Source organism: Alternaria ventricosa, assembly GCF_023758065.1.
Source record: "Alternaria ventricosa strain BMP 2768 chromosome Unknown scaffold_9, whole genome shotgun sequence".
Taxonomy (NCBI): Eukaryota; Fungi; Ascomycota; class Dothideomycetes; order Pleosporales; family Pleosporaceae; genus Alternaria; species Alternaria ventricosa.
This window is the reverse complement of record NW_026055689.1, coordinates 1,124,703-1,143,453: the sequence shown is the minus strand read 5'-3', so window position 1 is coordinate 1,143,453 and position 18,751 is coordinate 1,124,703. Positions and strand designations below refer to the sequence as shown.

General features: G+C 53.5%; 4 protein-coding genes across 4 annotated transcripts; all 4 read right to left on the bottom strand.

Annotated features, from left to right (window-relative positions):
- Nucleotides 1–5,244: 5,244 nt before the first annotated feature.
- J4E93_006043 (uncharacterized protein) lies at nt 5,245–6,959 on the bottom strand (the record flags this gene model as incomplete). Its single annotated transcript, XM_049343961.1, has 2 exons — nt 5,245–6,693; nt 6,747–6,959. 2 exons carry the CDS (start codon nt 6,957–6,959, stop codon nt 5,245–5,247), a joined length of 1,662 nt encoding a protein of 553 aa, XP_049199194.1.
- Nucleotides 6,960–7,442: 483 nt separating this feature from the next.
- Nucleotides 7,443–9,131, bottom strand: J4E93_006042 (uncharacterized protein; the record flags this gene model as incomplete). Its single annotated transcript, XM_049343960.1, has 2 exons — nt 7,443–8,165; nt 8,226–9,131. 2 exons carry the CDS (start codon nt 9,129–9,131, stop codon nt 7,443–7,445), a joined length of 1,629 nt encoding a protein of 542 aa, XP_049199193.1.
- Nucleotides 9,132–11,217: 2,086 nt separating this feature from the next.
- On the bottom strand, nt 11,218–11,655 carry J4E93_006041 (uncharacterized protein; the record flags this gene model as incomplete). The annotated part of the gene is made up of 2 exons (XM_049343959.1): nt 11,218–11,620; nt 11,651–11,655. 2 exons carry the CDS (start codon nt 11,653–11,655, stop codon nt 11,218–11,220), a joined length of 408 nt encoding a protein of 135 aa, XP_049199192.1.
- A 974-nt stretch (nt 11,656–12,629) lies between these two features.
- Nucleotides 12,630–16,076, bottom strand: J4E93_006040 (uncharacterized protein; the record flags this gene model as incomplete). Its single annotated transcript, XM_049343958.1, has 3 exons — nt 12,630–12,671; nt 12,727–15,357; nt 15,408–16,076. The coding sequence occupies 3 exons, from the start codon at nt 16,074–16,076 to the stop codon at nt 12,630–12,632; spliced, it is 3,342 nt and encodes a 1,113-aa protein (XP_049199191.1).
- Nucleotides 16,077–18,751: the final 2,675 nt, after the last annotated feature.

The following is an 18,751-nucleotide window of genomic DNA, read 5'->3' as shown; positions in this document are numbered from 1 at the left end:
GACAAAGACGTGTCGGCGGTGATGTGCTGTGACCGTCGTCTCACGCTTTGCCGTAGCAGATTTGGGGTGCGCTATGGCCCGACACCTACGGCATGGACTAGAGCAGTTCCAGATACTGTCATAGTGGACGTGAGGGTTCTACGCATGCGGTTCATGAACCTGTCTTGACGCCCTCGGGCGTTTAGCAGATGTATCGAAAGACATGTATATCTTCTTCAATCTGTTGATACGTTGCTGCGGTGCTGTTGGTATACCATCAGACAACTGAGACGGCTCTGACCAAGCGTCGAGGGAAGACACTCAGTACTCGAGCCAGTCATTATGCCAGACTTCGCGGATTCGAAAGGCCGAGGTAAGGTAATAGTACCTCGTGTAGGTTGCCAGTACTTTGCCCTTGTCGTCCTGGTGTTCCATCCTCCTGGTCGAAGAGGTTCGGTTCGTTTGCGTTCGCGTCGAGGGTCGTTGTTCAGGTAAGAGAAGGTTGCTACGCGAATTGGGTAAGAGGCTCAACAAGAGGTTACCTACCTATGGTAAGCGGTCAGGAGACTCGAAGCCTCCGCTCATACCTTTTGCTACTCATTTGTACCGTTGCCCTTCTGGTCTTCAAGTCTTCATTTCTCGACGCCTGGAGATGTCCTCCGATCTTTTTTCTTCCTGCCCAAGAATGTTGCCAGCATACCAGTCTCTCAGATCCAGCGGTCGCAGCGCCTTTCTACCTCCAATCATACGGCGATGTTCCCTTGATGGTTGTATGTTCCCTCGGCCCTTGGCGCCTCGGTCCTGCCCTTGCTCTGCGTGTGAGCGATGCAGACTCCTACTGTGTCGCTGCGATAGCCCCATAGCCATCTGCTGCAACGGCCGTTGGCGCATCGCCGCAGATGCCTCGAGAGGTGGCTTACGAGATCGGTCGTACGGTGTCCTGCTTCGTGGCTTCTCGATTCGTTCGAGGTGTGGTAGCGTACGGCTGGAACGCGCATTGTGCGGAAGGAGCGCCCGACTTTTCTCAAGTCTTCGAGGAAGGGCCAGGGGTCAGGCCGTGCATGTCGAGCATCTGCTGTCACAGCACTATCAGCCTTTGCAAGCCTACGTCTTCATCAGAGTCCTCAACCCCGGGATCCGAGTTGAGTGCAGGCCATTCCGAAGGCGCTCGAGGTTCAGAGGTAACGGTACTTCCTGCCTCACCTGGGGTGGGTGTGAATGCCCCTTGTCTTCCCCAGCCTCTGTCCTTGTCTACCCCGAATCACTGCGAGAACGGCGTTGTACGCCCCTTGGTCCACTTGGAAACCCCCGCGGAGTGTGTTGTGGCGAATGCGGCCTTCAGGCAGCCTTGAGAAAGGAGCTCTTCGCACGGATGGTCGTGTGTATTCGCTCTGTCTGTTCGCAATACTGTCCACACCCCTGGGTGTAGCTATGCGTATTGCAGTCGTCGTGTCCGAGAGGTGCGAGGGAGGTCGCCAGGTGACGAGAGATACTTATGATCGCGGGGATCTCGTTCGAGGAATCGCCGCCACCGTCGCGATCAGGGAGCATTGCAGGCTATCCAATAGTTCCCTGAGGGCTTACAAGAGTCAGCGGATGCTTGCGAGTTGAGCGCTGGCTCTTTGTGTGTCATACCGAATGCTGTTGAAAACTTGCCGTTGCGCCGGATGTCTACGATGGGCGCAGGCTGGATGAGCGATACCTCTGCTGCGACGAGGGGGTTGAGTACCGTTTCCGCTTGCCTGCTCTATGTTATGCAGGCTGCTCGAGGTGGTTGCCGGCTTGGTGGGTGTCTTGCTGGATGCTGCCCGGCGCTGCCGCCGCCCCGGAGGTCCGCAAGTGAGGCAGATTCAACATCTGCAATGCCGCTTCTATTTGCAGGAGCTAGATGCTACGTCTCTTCCGAGCATTAGTATGTCGCTCGAGTGCGCAAAGGTGGCGTGGTGATGGTGTTGCTGCCGTCGAGGGAGGGCAGTATCAAGCCAAACTTGCGCCAAGGCTCACCACCGAGCCAGATGAGATGCAACACCACAACAAGCTGCACTGAGGGCGATTGGGATAGAACTCTCGTGGAATCGAGGTCCAATCCAGCTCAACGTTGGCGCATGGTGATCTAGTCAAGGAGATGGGAGGGAGTCAAGCTTGTGGTCGCGGAGAAGAGTCTCAAGCGGCAGAGCAGCCACCCCAACAAAGTCGAACATCAGATGAAGCATTACAATGCAGACCTGGTGCTCCCCGTCGCCTAGAGGTCCCCTGCAACCCTGTCGTCGCCCCGCCTTAGCGAATCGCCCACGTCGCCGCCCCAGAATCCAAAATGCCATTGGACCCACCCAATCTGAGGTCCTTGGGGCATATATATCAACTAATACCTCTATCTTCCATCAAACCACACCGGGCGACCGTTCTCGGTATACAAAACGAACTGGCTCAGCGGTCTAGGATACGGTTAAGGTACGTCCCTGTCTTTCGTTGAGTTTGCATAAGAGGTTCGGCAATTCGACAACGTGCGGTGGGTCGATCCCCCATGGGATCGGCTGGGTATTGGAGTTGGGCATCAGGTACGTCCTTGTTATTTCTTTTTGCCATTTGTTTTTTTTGTTCCCCCGCATAGTATATTGTCCTATGTGCTCCAACCTCTTTTTACCAGTTCTTCTGACTTAGAAATGTATGGTGGGTCGGGAGTTCACGCTGATTATAGGTATATTTGTTGCTGATTTGTCTCTTTTTGCCCTTTTTTGCGAGCTCTGTTACAACGCACTCGCTTTAGTACACCGCTACAACCTCTACACAGCTATCTCTAGTAACTAGAAGAGCTTTCTCGGACTTTAGAAGCACATCTTATTGCTTATACTTTGCTTATAAGCATAGCGAGCTTCCTAGGTATCTGCGAAAGAGTTTGCGCTGTTGTGGTGGACTTTAAAGCTCATCTTACGGTATCGCGCACTTCTAACAACGCGTCCGCTACTCTCACTATTATGCAGCAAGCTGGCACAGCTGCTGCAATATCGTGAGAAGCAGAGAAGACTTGTCTGCCATGCACTACGCGTAGGGATGCGACAGCATACTGCGTTTACTGCAAAAGCCGCTCATTAAGTTTATGGGCACTCCCGCGGCGCGCAAGAGCTCCTGTTATCCCGATTGCCATTATCACTATCTGACAAAGCCTCCACTAGAGGGCGGAGAGAAGCGATATAGTATTCGCGAGCTTTGGTGCAAGAGGCAAGCTTTTCAAGATTAAGATGAGCTTTGATATGGCTTGAAAAGACCTTTGTACATCTGGTGTTGTAGTCTACGGATATAATATCAAGTCTGGGGTTGAATGCGCGGCGTAAAACAAATGCACCTCCCTCTAGAACAGCGGCTTGTTCGATGACAGGACATATGCGAGCACTATAGGTGAGCTGCCGTCTCCGAAGGCAAGTTATATTTGGTTAAGTGGTTGTAGAAAAGCGCAGCAACGTACTTAGTATTCTTAGACAATCGCAAAGATCACATGCAATACCACAAAGTCATGCGAAACCAAGCTTCAAGACATATCAATTACGTGAAGAAAGAAGGGGTATATTGCATAGCGCGTCCAATGAACCAAAATATTACTACTCAACAAATCCCAAGTCTTGAATCACCCCTTGCTACATCCACCGCGCATCATACGACTCCAGCGCTTGAAGCGCATGCGCGAAAAACCCTATATCCCTCATCTCCTCGCCTTCCCCACGCGACGTCAGCTCCTCTTTCCCGCGGCCAATGATCACTCCCGCAGTCGGACCGATTCACACACCCATCATGCACATGCAAGCCCCATGCGCGCCGGGACGCGCAAACCAAGTCCACCATCTTGCGCATGGGCATGAGCGGACAGAAAGCGATGATGCGTTTGCCGTCATCGAGGTCGGAATGAGGGAGCTGGCGTAGTAGTATCATTGTAACAAGGTTTGCGATGAGAGCATTTTGGCGTCCTGGCGGTCTGATAGCGTGGTGGTAGTGCTGGTGGCGTCTTCTTCGGCATCACATGTCGAATGGTCTACTGACCAGAATGGCATTGTAGGAGAGCTGGGCGGTTCAAGCTCGACGGCTTTTGCGGCAGTACTTTTCTGTAAAGTCGGTTTCGAGGATTGCGTGTTCTGGGCTGGAGGGTGTGGGTGGTGAGAGGTGGGCACATGTTTCTGGCATCTGTATGTTGTTAGTCTTTACCATTTCGCGTCTCTCGTTCATGAACTTGAGACCTACCGAACAAGCTGAATCTGAGCGCGGTCGTGGTTGCATTTGCGCTTGTGCTTCGAGGGCGCGCATTTCGTATGTATATGTTATGCGGAGGAGGTCGTGGATTGTGAGGTGTGTGGTCGACATATCGGTGTGTGTTTAGTGAGGGTGTGGTACCGTATCTTCTCTTTCTTGCTGGCTGTGATTTCGACGTCGATGTTGATACTCAAAGTTGAAGTCGGTCCGGTGCTTTGTTTATATAATCCCCGTCCGTCCTATTACGCCTCTTTTCGCTGCTTGCTCACAAACGCGTATGCTGTGATTGGTCCGCAGAGATATGCTTAGGTACACAAAGTTCTAGATGGTCCTCGGACGATGACCTGAGCGTCTCCAAAGTTGACGAAGACCGTGGCAAGACTGAAATATTGATGGTTGTGAGATGAGGTGATTGAATGAGAAAGTAAGGAAGCGACAACGTCTGGGGAAGCTTTATATCAAGAACCACCCCCTCACACCAACACCTCATGCACATGTTGTGCACACATCAGCTGGTGGCGCTAATGGTCAAACTGGACTAGTTTCACTTGGACCAGCGAACGAGATCCTCGGGGCCGACATGATGCAGCGGGCGGGGGTCTGTACGCGCCCACTCTCGTTGGTGGGCATGAATAACCGGGACATATGCACATATGTCCGACAGCAGGATCGCGGGTCGCGCTCTTTTGAAAGACCGATGTTGGCTGTTATGCTGTTGCCTGGGAGTGTGAGACGAAGATGAGGCGGGATGAAGACGCGGCTCTGATGTGTTTCACCCGGGATGGCGTTGTTAACGCCGAGAGACGTGTCCGAGATCAACGAGTAAGCCCTAGAGAAGAGCCAAGGCAGCAATTTGGGAGACGGTACAAGAGTTTTGGTTTTGAGGAGGTGACGGGGCGTTTGCGTACACCACAAGGACACGTTAAGGCGCTTCAAAGATGGACACGCTACCTTTGTGGATGCAGCCAGCGCCCCTCCTCTGCTCTTTCCCTCTGTCTACAACCACCGCTACCACTGCATCTACGTCTACTTCTCCCTCCCTAACGCAATCAAGCGTCCCTGACCATCAACAACAAAAACCTTGCCATCACCAAACACCGGTCGCCCAAACTTCACCGCACCCTCCACCTTCGGCAGCGGCAGCTCAACCAACGTCCCATTGACCGGCACCGCCTTGAAAGCTCTCAGCCCAGCCTGCACATCCGTGGCCCACACGATACCTGTGCCAGGCTGGCCTTTGTTGCTAGTGACAGTCGGGAGGCCAGCACCACCCCAATGTCCGTTCGTTTCGGAGGACTTGCCAGCAAAGCTGAAGAGCGAGGAAGATGCGTTCGGAGTAAATGCGTAGGTCGATAACGCGGTGTTACCGGGGTTGACATAGATATAACCGCCTTCTAGCGGATAAGACCCAATCGCACCAAATACCTCGCCTTCCAAAGGAATAGTCTGCAGCAGTTCGTCCGTGCCATTCGTGCCTTGCAGATACCCACCCAAGTTGTCAACTTCCGTGACGTACATCTTCGGGTTCGTAGAGGTCGCTATACCGATCCTCTTTCCATCATTAGTCGTGAACACATCGCCATCGAGGACAGCAAATCCCCCACTCCCAATATCCTGTCCAGAGTCCGTCTGCCAGTCCGACGGGCGGAAGAAATCAACAAGTTGAATCCCAGCACCATCCGCCTCATCAAGCGTGATACGCGCCACTGTTTCTGAAAGAACCCCCAAAGGCTCGTGACCCTTCCTCGGCGTGACATCGAGTGTCGCAGCCGTCGACCCGCCGCCATTATCGATTGTGAAGAAGACGTCCTTGCCATCCGACGAGAGACCCGCGCCAGCCTGCCAAATGCCACCTGCGCCACCCCCATGCCACCCCGTCCAGTCGTCGTTGTACAAACTCGCGTTTCCTGCTTGCGTCGTCCAAGTGTACATATTCTGCGTCGCGAGATTAACAGCGACAACACTCCCCGTGTAGTTGAATGCGTCGCACAGCCCGCCGAACCCCGCATACAGCACATCGCCCAGCAGCAGAAGCGCAGGCCGCTGCAACACCAAACCGCCGAGGAATATCTTGCGCATGTCGTTGTCGGAAGGCTTGCCATCGATGATCATGGGGTATTTGTAGAGATCCTGTAGCGTGTCGAGATACACGCCGTAGAGATAGTACACGGAGTTCAAAGGTGGATACGCGCCGCCTGGTTGTCTGTAATCCTCGATGTAGCTCTTGACGTAGAAGAATGCGATTTCGTTGCCGTCTTCGCGGTAGATGACGGGCGTGCCCATTATGCCTAGTGTTTTGCTGACGTGCGTCGTGCAGTAGGCTTGGTCCATTGGCCATGGTGGAGCGACTTGGCGCTCGTTCAGTAGCTTGCCGGTCTCTGCATCGAAGGTCCTGATGCGATTCTCAGTGGACGCGGTCAAGACGATTTGGCGGCCGGTGGAGGAAAGTGTGTGAACAAGAGGGCGCGCCCAGTGCTGTGGTGATGTTAACGACGGGTCAGAGGTGAGATGCAGCGACGGCAATTTACTTTCTCGTCCAGATTGAAGGTCGCGTTCCAGAGTTGTGTGAAATGCGGAAGGTCTGAGGGATCGATGTTGTGCTCGCCGCCGAGATAGGAGGACTGGTAGATGTCGGAGTCTTGGGGTGAGTCGGACGGTGAGCCTGTTCTTTGTGCCGTCGCAAACGGAACAGCGCTAGCTAGAGAGACGCAGAGCGCAATCGCATACGGTAGTGAGCGCATTTTGGCGGTCGATACAGAGGATAACAAGATGTCGCGCACACAATGCGGACGCTGCAAGACTTATGAGTAGAATGTGTGAAGATCGCTTGGCCTCGCGGAAAACAGATTACATGCAGAGCCATGACGATAGTGTTGATCGCTTTCAATCTAATGGTCGTGGCTCGTGGTCGGTACTTGGATCACGTAGATGCCGGGTATTCTCCGCAACCGGGTTGGCTATATCGTGTATATTAGTTTGTGGGGCAGAACGTCGAGCATCAACCAGGTAGGTCATTTAGATCGACATCTTGAAGCACCCGAAAGTCTTGTTGGAGGAAAAATGGGATTTTCATTCTGATGCTAATTGATACGATAACTGTAGATGATGACGTCAGTGCAGCCCTGAGTAAAGTTGACTAGCATGACCTACCTTTTGCGCCGCTTTTACTATGCCGCGAGGGTTCCTCAGAACCCCCGCTTCATAGAAGGCTGGGCTTCCTTTCTCTATTGTTCCCGTTGTTGGCTCGGCTCTCTAGACTGTTCCACGCTAGGAACTTGGTCTTCCACCCTCTGCAACAGCGGTACGCGTTCTGCCTCGACGGCATCGCCTCCCTCGGCATCAGGGTAGTACATCTTCTTCCACTCGCCCTTGCCGACCTTACCAACCCTCCATGTTCCCTGCTCGCCTGCCTCTTTGAAGAAGTCCATGTTCTCATCGAAGGTTCTGCCACCAGTTTCTGGGAGGTAGAAGTACGTCCATAGCCCGGCGAAAGCATTGGTTGCAGCGAACACGACGAAAATCCAGTAGTCGAGGTTGTTGAACAGGACGGGCGTAAGGAAAGTGATGGCGAAGTTGGCGAGGCCCCAGATGATGACGGAAATGGCGGTGCCTTGGGCGCGAGCGGTGGTCGGGAAGACCTCAGTGGGGAACAACCACACGGTTGAGAGCCAGCCGATTCCGAAAGCGCCGGTGGCGACGAACAAGATGACGGTTCCAATGATTCCAGGGACGATAATGGGAATGTTCATGGGCTCAGAGTTTGCTGCTAAGCCACCGAAAACACCGAGAAGTGCGAATGAGGTGGCAAGGATGACAGAACTATGGATCATGATCTTGCGTCGGCCCATAGCATCGATCAAGAGCCAAGCGAGCGTCATGAGGAAGAAGTAGGACACGTAGTTGCCAAGGGTGAGGTATTCAGAGTTGCGGACTGAGAAGCCTAGGAGCTGTTTTCACATGTTAGTATTGTGTTGAACCGTACGACTCCGATCATGGACAGAACTTACCTCGAAGATCTGCGGCCCGTACACACTGACTGCACCGTAACCCGTAAGCGCCTGGTTGACCTGGCACATTACCGTAACCATAGTGGGATGGAACTGCTCGTGACCGGGCGTGAGCATATCCATGTACCCAACCTTGACATCCTTCTCCTTCTCGTGCTGTTCGAGTAGCTCATCAAGCTTCTCCTTGCCCTCATCTCCATAGATATCGTCCAATGCCTTCTTCGCATCCTCCTGGCGGTCATGGAAGATAAACCAACGTGGTGATTCCGGAAGGCGTTCAACAAACGCCATCAGCAGAACGGGATAGACCTGCATGACAATGATGGGGACGCGCCACGCCCATTGGTTTTGCTTTCCAAGGAGGATGGTGACGAGCAAGTTGATACCAAATGCCATTACGAGACCGAAGATGTTGGACTGGAACTCCTGGGCCAGCGCTTTGCCACGAGAGTCGTCGGCGCTCAACTCGGAAGAGTAGGTAGGAATGACTGCGTCAATGCCTCCAACACCCAATCCCATGACTACACGTCCAGCAAGCATAACGCCCAATGCGATCTCCGTGCTCTTTCCCAACATGCCCATTCCAGCCACGAACATGATCAGATTTCCCAAACTAGCTGTTGCCAGACTGGCAAAGATGCTCTTCTTCCTTCCCAGCTTATCAGCGAGCATGGAGAAGAGCACAGCGCCGACAGCGCAGCCGAGGTAGTAAACCGCTACGATCACACCCACGACTGGTGATTCCTCCTCGAGGCCCATGGTGGATAGGTAGTCATAATTCGTGTTGATGAGGGACATCATTCCCTGATCGTACCCATAGAGGGCAATGGCCGTGGCCGAAAAAATGACGACATTGGTTTGTTTGTCGGTGACGGCCTGTTTCGCATGTTCGACGATGAACGACATCGTGGCTGTTGCCTGGATGCGAAGACGAAGCTCCGCGGAAGGTCAATCTGCGAAAGTAAAGGCTCGTAGAAGGTGCACAGCAGGAAGAAGAAGCTGAGGGGGAGAGGAAAGTCTAGATCTTCAACATCCTACAGGCCTCGAATCGCGGTAGACGTTTGGCGCTACTGTGCATGTTTCTTGGTCAGCTGGAAGAGGGTTGTTTTTTAACGTATGACGAGTGTATGCAGGGACGCGATGTCGATCTGAGACTAGGTGCTGGGTGAGCCCCGCCAGTTTTCTAAGGGGTCTTTTGCTTGCGACGGGCTCCTGTCGGCTCTTTGCTCTTAATCTTCATTTCTTGATTAGACTTGATAGACGCGTCTTCGCGTGCCTTTCCTGTAGATACCACAAAAACATGTAGCGCAGCATGCAGCTTGCAGCCAAACTGTTGTTGTGCAGCTGCTAAGCTTCAGATCCGCGGCATAAGATCCTTAGCGCCACCAACCATTAGCGACGTCGCATTCGATCGATCGCATCCTTCTGCCTCACGACATCATCCTCAACTATTCGCTCACCGGGTTGCGAAAAGACCAGTCACCGCTTGTCAGAAATCACATGCAACACAAGAGAAGGGCCAAGGTACCGCAAGTATCTCGTTCATTGTTACTTTCAGAAACGACGTCATGAAGAGTGGTTAAAGCCCTACTAGCGACTGCCATCTGCGCCTTGCATGCTCTTGGTGGATTTGGCGTACCCATAAGGCGTATCTGTAAGGCCGCGCGCACCGATCGCTCTCATCCTCACATCCTTCTACTCTGTTATCTGAGACTCCGCTCAAGCCTTTGCTGAAGTCTCAACCTCGAGAGTCGATGTGGAGGTCTGGGTGGCCTCCCAAGCTTGCCAGGCTTCGAATAAAGCTTGTTTTGGGACGCAGTGTGCAACACGACCGTCCGAAACGCACTTCCAACCCTTACCGCAGTCGGCAGACCACTGCCAGTAGGCTCCAGACTGCTCGCAAGTAACAGTCCATTCCGTCTGAGTCGCGTTGTTATAGGCGCAGTTGAACGCTCCAGGTGAGCAAGACATAGATGGAGCCAGCTCTGATGGGACTTGGAGAAGCTCATCCCGGGCTTCAAGGGTAAGCTCATCGCGAGCTCCAAGGGTAAGCTTCGCACCCTGCCTACAGTGGGCAGATTTCTTGTCAGCTGCTCGATCACAGATCTGTCCCTGACCACAGTCGGCTGACCAGAGCCTGCAGAGGTAGAGGTACCAAGTCAGTATATGCCTCAAATACACTTCGTAGGGTTAGAACTTACCAGACTCCAGATGGAGAACAAGTGATTACCCAGCTCGTTCCTGTGCCAAAGTTGAAGGTGCAATCGAATGTTCCAGGCTCACAAGACTGAGATGGAGCGACATCCGATGGAACTTCCGATGGTTCATCACGAGCTTCAACTGCCGTATTCCACTCTGGTCCTGGGTTCCAGCAATGCGCGGCACCATTGGATAGCGCGAGACACTTCAAATCGCCACAGTTGGCAGATTCCACCCACTTGCCCCGGTAGTCGCAGGTCATGATCCAGGCGTCACCTGTTTCGTCGGTGTGGCAGTCATAGGTCCCAGGCATGCAGGGATCCTCACGCTTGGCGACTGCTGGATCCGTGTTCCACTCCGGTCCCGGGTTCCAGCAATGGGCGGCTCCATCGGATCGCTCGAGGCACTTCAAAGTACCGCAGTTCGACGAGTACTTCCACGTACCCTTGTAGTCGCAGGTCATGATCCAGGCACCAGTTGTGGCGGAGTCCAAGCAGGTATAGGTTCCAGGCGCACAGGGAGGAGGATCACGCTTGGCCAAAGTGTCCGACTCGACGACGGTGGGGGCCTGAAGACTTTTGTTAGCAATGTGCTATTGCGGGAGAAGGACGTATTGGTCAGGGGTGGAAAGATTTCATGTCGCAGTTTGTAGCATGCATGCAACTAAATCTTAACAAGTACATACTTGCTAAGACGATGTATACTTCGACCTGGAAAGATCTGCGACACAAATTGTAGCCATCGGAGGTGAGATGCGAGCGATTCCGAATCTGTAGTACAGATCTCTTCAAGCTCAATGAGAATACAGGAGATTGCTTACATGAGCAGAAGAGACAGATGGGTCCTTGGACCGTGGAGATGCCTCAGTGATGTCGGCGTCGTCGACGTCTCGGTCGAACATGCTGGGCTTCTTGCAGCAGTTGCAGTTGTCGCGACACTTCCAGCCCTTCTTGCAGTAGTGGTCGGTCTGGCAGAAGCCGTACTGACAGACCAAGACACCAGTGCGATCCTTGGCGCACTCGTAGGTCTTCTTGTCCTCGATGTGAACATCGAAGTCGACGTCACGCTTCTCGGGTTCACCAGTGCACCAAGCACCTTTGCTGTTGTCGGCGCACGCAAAGGAGCACGCCTCGACGAAAGAGCAGGTGCCGGAGCGGAGGCAAGAGAGGACGTATTTGTCGCTGTCGCACTTGTATCTGTTGATAGTCAGTATACCATCCTCTTACAACATCAACGAAAGGCGAGGCAACTTACGTGTGGACATCATCGTTCTCATACTTGGAAGCCGCAGCAGCGGTGGTAGTCTCGACCGGCGAGGCAGCGACGAGCGCCACCAGCCCAGCGAGGGCGACAGTGATGAGCTTCATGGAAGCGTACTTGCAGGTACTGTCGTCGTGGTTGTGTGTGATATAGAGAGTGTGGAGGGGTTGATAGTGGAGAGAGGTGGTGGGGGAAGGTGATGGAAAGAGGAAGAGAAAGGCGGGCTTATATCAACGGAGCGAGGCGAAAGAGCAGCTGCAGGCGTTTGCTATCCCGCTAGGCAAAAGCTGTTGAGTGGCGATACTCACCTTGGACCTTTCAGGGTCCGACTTGCGGAGCGTGGGTGTTCGTTGGGTGGGGCAGTGGACTGGTGAGATTGGTGAGATAGTGAAGGTGGAAGGAGCGAAGGCACGCAATCTGTGCTCTGCACCCACCGATTGAACCACCACACTGATGAATGAGTGAAGAAGTCAAATGAAAACACGACCGGTCGGTTTGTAGGAGTTGAAGCATTGGGTATTCTAGACAACAAAGACAATGCACGCGACGACATCCCAAGCAGCTTAGTATACGTCTACACCATTGAACGCAGAAGCACAATCAAGACCACCGAGTAATTACCTTACTACGGCAGTATGATGTATCCACTCTAGGTACCTTCTCACGTTGCTGAACCCTACCGGGTAGCGTTGGTGTTCGCACGTCATAATAGGCGAAGGTAGCTCATATAGAGAAGGAAGTCTCACGCAAATTAGGAACAAGACTGTAGCTTGAAGAAAAGGAAATGCTTTTGATTTATCATAAGGATGCAGCTAGACGTTCAAAATCTATCGGTGACGCAAATGCAGTCAATCATCCAGGCCTCTATTAAACGCCAAGCAATGCAAATCTGCATAGTCTAAGATATCATAATGCGATCGTAATCCGAAACAGTTGCAACAACATCTACTCGGCCTCGTCATCAGTGTTGGGTGGCTGAGGAGTACCCTAATTAAATTGTTAGTAATCTGCATCGGTGCGGATGGAAATGGAGAGAACATACCTTGGGACTGTTCAACCAGTCGATGTACCTCAGTCTACGCCTGACCTCACGGTCCTTGAGCTCCTTCTTGGTCATCTTCTTCTTCTTCCTCGACCTGAACTTCATATCGTCCTTGTTGCCCTCGGCGTCACTCATGACTGGAGTACCGGTGGTGGACGGCGCAGCGGAGCTCACGTTGCTGCTAACATTGCTGGATCCAGGGCGCGAGTCCTCAAAACGGTCCATGTTGACGGCAAGGTGACCCTTGTGCGTGACGCGACCGTCAGCGACGTGCCACTGCTCGGGGCAGAGAGCACCGACGAATTCTTCGTTATGCGAGATCATGATCACACCACCCTTGTAGTCGCGGATGGCAACAGCGAGACCACCGAGAGAGTCGCGGTCCAAGAAGTTGGTGGGTTCGTCCAAGACGAGAAGATGGGGGTTATTCCACATGGCACCGGCAAGCACGACCTTGACCTTCTGTCCTCCGGAAAGGCCAGAGATCTCGTTGTGGTTCGCAATCTCGGGGTCCATACCGAGATCCTCGAAATGCTTGGAGATGACCTTGGGCTCCAGGACACGGTAACCGAGACCCTCACGCGACGACTCGTGATCGTCGAACTCCTGGACAAGCTTGGAGAAGCCCTTCTCGAGAAGCGTCTCACGCGAGATCTGGGTGTTGTATTTGGGCAGCATGTGCAACCACTTGACCTCGTACTGGAAGGTCTTCTTGTACTTCGCACGACCAATGAGTGCCTCGATCCTACGGGGGCCTGAGCCGTCGCCTAGATCGATGGGAGTTTCCATCTGCTTCTTGTCTTCCTCGCTGAGCACACGTGTCTGCTTCATGAGCACCTCACGATCGTCACCGTTGGCGTAACGCCATTGGAGGTACTGGTTGGGAGTCTTCTCCATGTGCATCTCGACGTGCTCAAGAGCGTGCTGCTTGATGTAACCGATACGCAAGTTGGGGTGCTTCTCGACGGTACCTTCTTGAGGGACGGTCTCGCCAGTAAGCATCTTGATGAGAGTAGATTTACCGGCACCGTTGGCCCCGATAATGGCGACTCGGGATGACAGAGACAAGTTGCAAGAAGCATCGGTGAGCGATGGCTTGGAAGCGCCCGGGTAGGTGTAAGAGCAGTTGGTCATGCGCAGAATGGAGCGAGTGTTCGACTTGACACCAGTGAGGATACCAGGAGGAGGGAACTTGAATTTGACCTGGGTGTCCGAGAGCGTGTAGTAGCTCTTCGCTTCAGGCTTCTGTCGAACGAAATCAGCCAGGTTGCCCTTGTAGCAGACCAGCTTCTTTTGCTCGTAGTGGTAAATGTCGGTGCAGACTTCGTCGAGGAAACCAGAGTCGTGAGAAACGATCAAGCTAGTGATTTCAGTGTGGGACTTGAGGTACTTTCCGAGCCAAGCGACATTGGCAACATCCAAATGGTTAGTGGGCTCGTCAAGGAGGAGCACGTCAGCGCGCATAAGCATAGCACGGGCCAAAGCGAGCTTCATCTTCCATCCTCCGGACAGAGAGCCGACCTTGGCGGACTGCCTGCCTTCGGGGCCAGCGGTGAAGCCGACCTCTTCGAGAACCTCGGAGATACGCTCTCGGCTCTCGTCCGCGAAGCGCGGGTCGCGGACGATGTACTCAAGAATAGAGAGATCAGCGTCTTCTCCTTGGTTGTGCTCGACGAAGCAGGTCTTGACTTCGTCTTGAGAAGGGAAACCTTCCAGCTTGCCGCTCGCGATACTGCGCATGAGGGTTGACTTTCCAGCACCGTTGCGACCGCAAAGACCGTAGCGGTGGCCCTTGAGCAGGCGAAGGTTGGTGTGCGAGAGGAGCAACATACCACCGTATCCTAGAGAGAAGACAGCGTTGACAATCTCCGTCTCTCCGTCATCCTCCTTTACGGGCTGACCGAACTTGCGGTGGTCCTCGTCCACGTAGAACTGGTGCACGGCCTCTGCGACCTTATCGGCGTCTCCGGCGTTGAGCAAAGGCTCCAGATAGGGGCCAACGAGCTTTGGGAGGCGCTGAAGCTCGCGCTGATCGACAACCTCAGCGATCATCTCGGAGATGTACCTCTTGGTGATAGCCAAGACCTCCGCGTCTCCGGGGAAGTCAAGGAGGTTGGCAGAAGCGGTGATCTGCTTCTCGATGACCTTCTGAACATCCGATGGTTGTGTCCTCGCGATGGCGCCGCTGTCGATGTTGTGGTCTGGGTCGGCCATGGCCTTCTCGATAACGTCCAGCGCACGCTGGCCGATCTCGCGGACTTCAGGCAGGGAAGCGCGGTCCTTGACGGACTGCACACCTGGGCGAAGCTTGGGCAAAAAGGCGCGGGCCTCGATAGGGTCGTGAACGAGCTTGGTCAAGTTCTCGACTACGACGACAGTCTGGCGGGTGACCTCCTGTGATGTGGAAGGCATGTTCAGAGAGCGCTCAAGCAGAGGTGTGACCATAGCAAGGACGGGTGATGTGACGATAGCAACGAAGGTGGTCTGGGAGAGAGCGTGGATGGCCTTCTGCAGACTTGTTGTGGAGGGGTCTTCGATGGCCTTGACGAGGAGGGGTATCCGGGGTGCGATATCGTCGTTTTGGAGGAGGGTAGTGAGGCTGTTCATCGTCTTGACAGACTGCTTTGCGACCTGTTCATGGTTAGTACGGTGGCTGTGAAATAGTGCGTAGGAGATCTTACTTCGTTCTTGAGATCGTGCATGCCGGCCTCGACGATAGGGATGAGACCTTCGAGCTTCTTGCCCATGGACTCGCGGAGAACATCCTTTTCCTTCTCGACCTCGAGGCTCTCCATGCCCATCTTGGCCTTGTCAGCCATGCGGCCGATGAGCTCGTAGGCGAAAGCAGCGCCCTGCCACTTTCCGGACTTCTTGCCCAGGTACTTGGTCAGCACAGGCAAGAGGCCGAAGACCTTGGCCTCAGCGCTGAGGTTCTCGAACAGCGAGTCGAGAGCGTACTTGGCCGACTCCTTGACGGAGCCAGTCTTGTCTGCCAGCAGGTCAAGGACCATGGGTACGAGACCTTCGTTCTGGACGAGGAAGATGGCCTCAGTCAGGCGTTGTGTGCGCGGGAGGCGCTCGAAGAAGGCACCGAGGGCGTTCATGGCGCCCTCTCTCCGCACGGCATCCTTCTTGTTGGCCGCCGATTTCTTGATCTCCTCGAGTATGCCATAGCCAGTAAGGCCGCGGAAGCCTACTGAGTTCTGGAGGAGCGTGGTGAGGGCGTAGGCGGCGTCGACCGAGGCGTGCGACGTCTTTGCGGTGACGATGCTGCTGATGAAGGCGTTGACATCCTCCTGCGAGGGCGCAGGGGCTGCGCTGGCCTTGTCGACGACAATAGCGGGAGCCATAGGCGGCGACTCAGAGTGCGGCATCTGCGAAAGAAGCCGGTCTCTGGGTTGGGTGGTGCTGCGCTGTGAATCTGCGACGAGCGATTTCTTTTTGGTGGAGGGGCTTATCGATACGGAATGAAATTATTCGCGGCGGCTGAAGCGTAAGCGGTGCCCGACAGCGCGAGAGGGTGAAAACCCCGGGTATCAAGCGAGAATGTAGAGACGCCCCAACGGAAGAGTGGAGAGTCTATACAATACAAGAAAACTGCAAAAGCGAGGGCAGATAGACGGAAGGGAGCGTGGAGGGGCGGCTTGTATATACGCGCGCTGGCTGCACTAAAATTGTTCAGATTCTGATTATTCCACCCACGGGTCTGCATGGTTTTCGCCCGCCCTAGTCCCCTTCGGCTCCCTGCATTCCTGATGTTCGCCGGATATACCTTCCTGCGCCCACACCGTATCTCTGCTTACCAGAGCACATGCCTAATTGGCTCACGCTGAAACATGGTAAAGGAAACTTGTCGACGCGACTCTGATGCGACAAACTCAAAAGCCCGAGAGGCTTCGAAACCTGGCTTGCGGTGTCGCACGCGTCTCGTCCAGTTACAACTGGACCCTGATGCCCGAGCATCATATGCGTGTCCGTAATTCGAGGCTCCTTGCTCCTCGTCGCATCCGTCACTTGTACCACAATCTCGTCTTTGAATACCCCAGAACACTGTATGCAGAACTACTGCCGGAACAGCGTAAGGCACGCAAACACTAACGGCGTTAGCGCGCGAAAGTCTCAACAAAAGGATTGAGCGACTTACTAACAAAGTACCTGTAGCCGATGCTAGCAACGATAACTGCCGCAGGTACACAAGACCCTATCCACGAAACATGGTATTGTGGATGCTATCTCGACATTCAAAATTGTATCTTGGTAAGCAGAGGCTCAGCGCTACACATGGCTGCGAGCTGCAATAAATTTAAATGTGGTCAGCTGAACACACGTATGCGGTAGAGGAATGTCGCAGCTTATGTGCCAGTCCATAGGTGTCTTGCACTCCAGAAATCACCACGATTTAGATGTGCCAGGCCAGGCTATAGCCAGAGTACCACTCTATCCAGGTGATTTGATCTATCTCTATCCACCTGCAAATGGTGATGCTGCCTTACCTACAGTCGTCTAGGCATGCCCAGGCGTGAATAACTCCGCAAGGCTAGATTGGGTTACGCAATGAGTGAGTGTCAGAGGACGTGAATCCCGCTCGTAGCATCGGGAACGGCCAGGGAAAGCACGCCATTGTGGCTTTCTGTTCATGAAACGAAGCTCTGGGCTCTTCGAGCGTGATTTTCTTGTCGCAGCAAACTTCATGCGCTATGGCATTGAACATGCTACTCTACGAGTATACCAAGGCCGCTTAGAGACTATCTATACTATGTTTTATGCTTGGAGTATACTACCATTTCATGCTCTGAAGAATCGAAAGAGCTCATACAATGTTCCTTGGGAGTGCTGGATGCTGAAACCATGTATTACATGTTATAGCGAGCGCGTAACGGGCTTGATATCAACGACCACGGTACTGCGGTGAAGCGCCCAACAACATTCGAGCGAACGACCTCAAAGCTATCACAATCAACCCACATACCAAGATACAGTTTCTCCAACCCGCCAGGATTAATACTAGAGTCTAGTCCGAGTTAAAGGCGCATTCTCTTCTTCGCTGATACTAGGCGCCACACGGGTGGCGACACGCGCCCAAGCCAAGGTGAAAATTGAGGCCGTCCAAGCTATGGCCGACGGAACAGAGACCAACAGGTAGTATGTACCTGGAGCAGTCTTTTCAATTATCTTGACAGTGAACGAGCGCCTGGATGAAGCTTGCGACCATATGACGATGCGGACCGAAGGAGCCCTGGCACCCATCCAGGTGAAAAACTAGACAGCTACCTCCACAAAGTAAATTCAAGAAAAAAACACTAATAAGATCGCCTCATTATTTCTCACAACTCACGCTTTTGTTGTAATGTAGTCTTTAGCGCACCTGCTCATGTTATCCATTGTATAAGGTACTGGAGGGTAAGAGACGCGTCACGTGGGGACAACGCGACAGGAAAGGACGCTAGTGGTCCACTTCCGCGCGATCGCGTCATCGTCCCTGCGCGCCTACTCTGCAACACAGCAGCCACCTCAAGAGTGGTTGCACCTCCCAACTTACCTCAACGCGCTTTCGCTCAGGATCGCGGAGCTTGCTCAGGCCGGCTACGATGAGCCTCACTCCAAGAGTCACGCCTCGCGATGGTCCACAGAAGCCTCGCATTCATGCATGCGCGTGTCTTACGCGTTGCGCTCGCTCATTGTCTCTCAAGGAAGATGTCCTCATCTCATTCGCAGCTTCTACTCAATGTAGGAAATTGAATACGGTATCGCGATCGCCTGCGCGGAAGCCACACTTCTGATGAATGATACGCAAGAGCAGCTCAAGGAGTACGGGGTACCTGGAAGACACTCCTGATGGCTACCAAAGCAGTTCAAGGATCGCAAGGTAACTGGAATATACTTCTGATGGCTACAAAAGCAGTTCAAGTGGCGATTGGAACATTTCCACATGGACTTATCGGCTATGCTGTGGTACGATCTTGCCCAACCTTTGGATCCGGGTCTGTTCTTCCCTCACATTACCGTCAGCGGCAGTGGCATACGT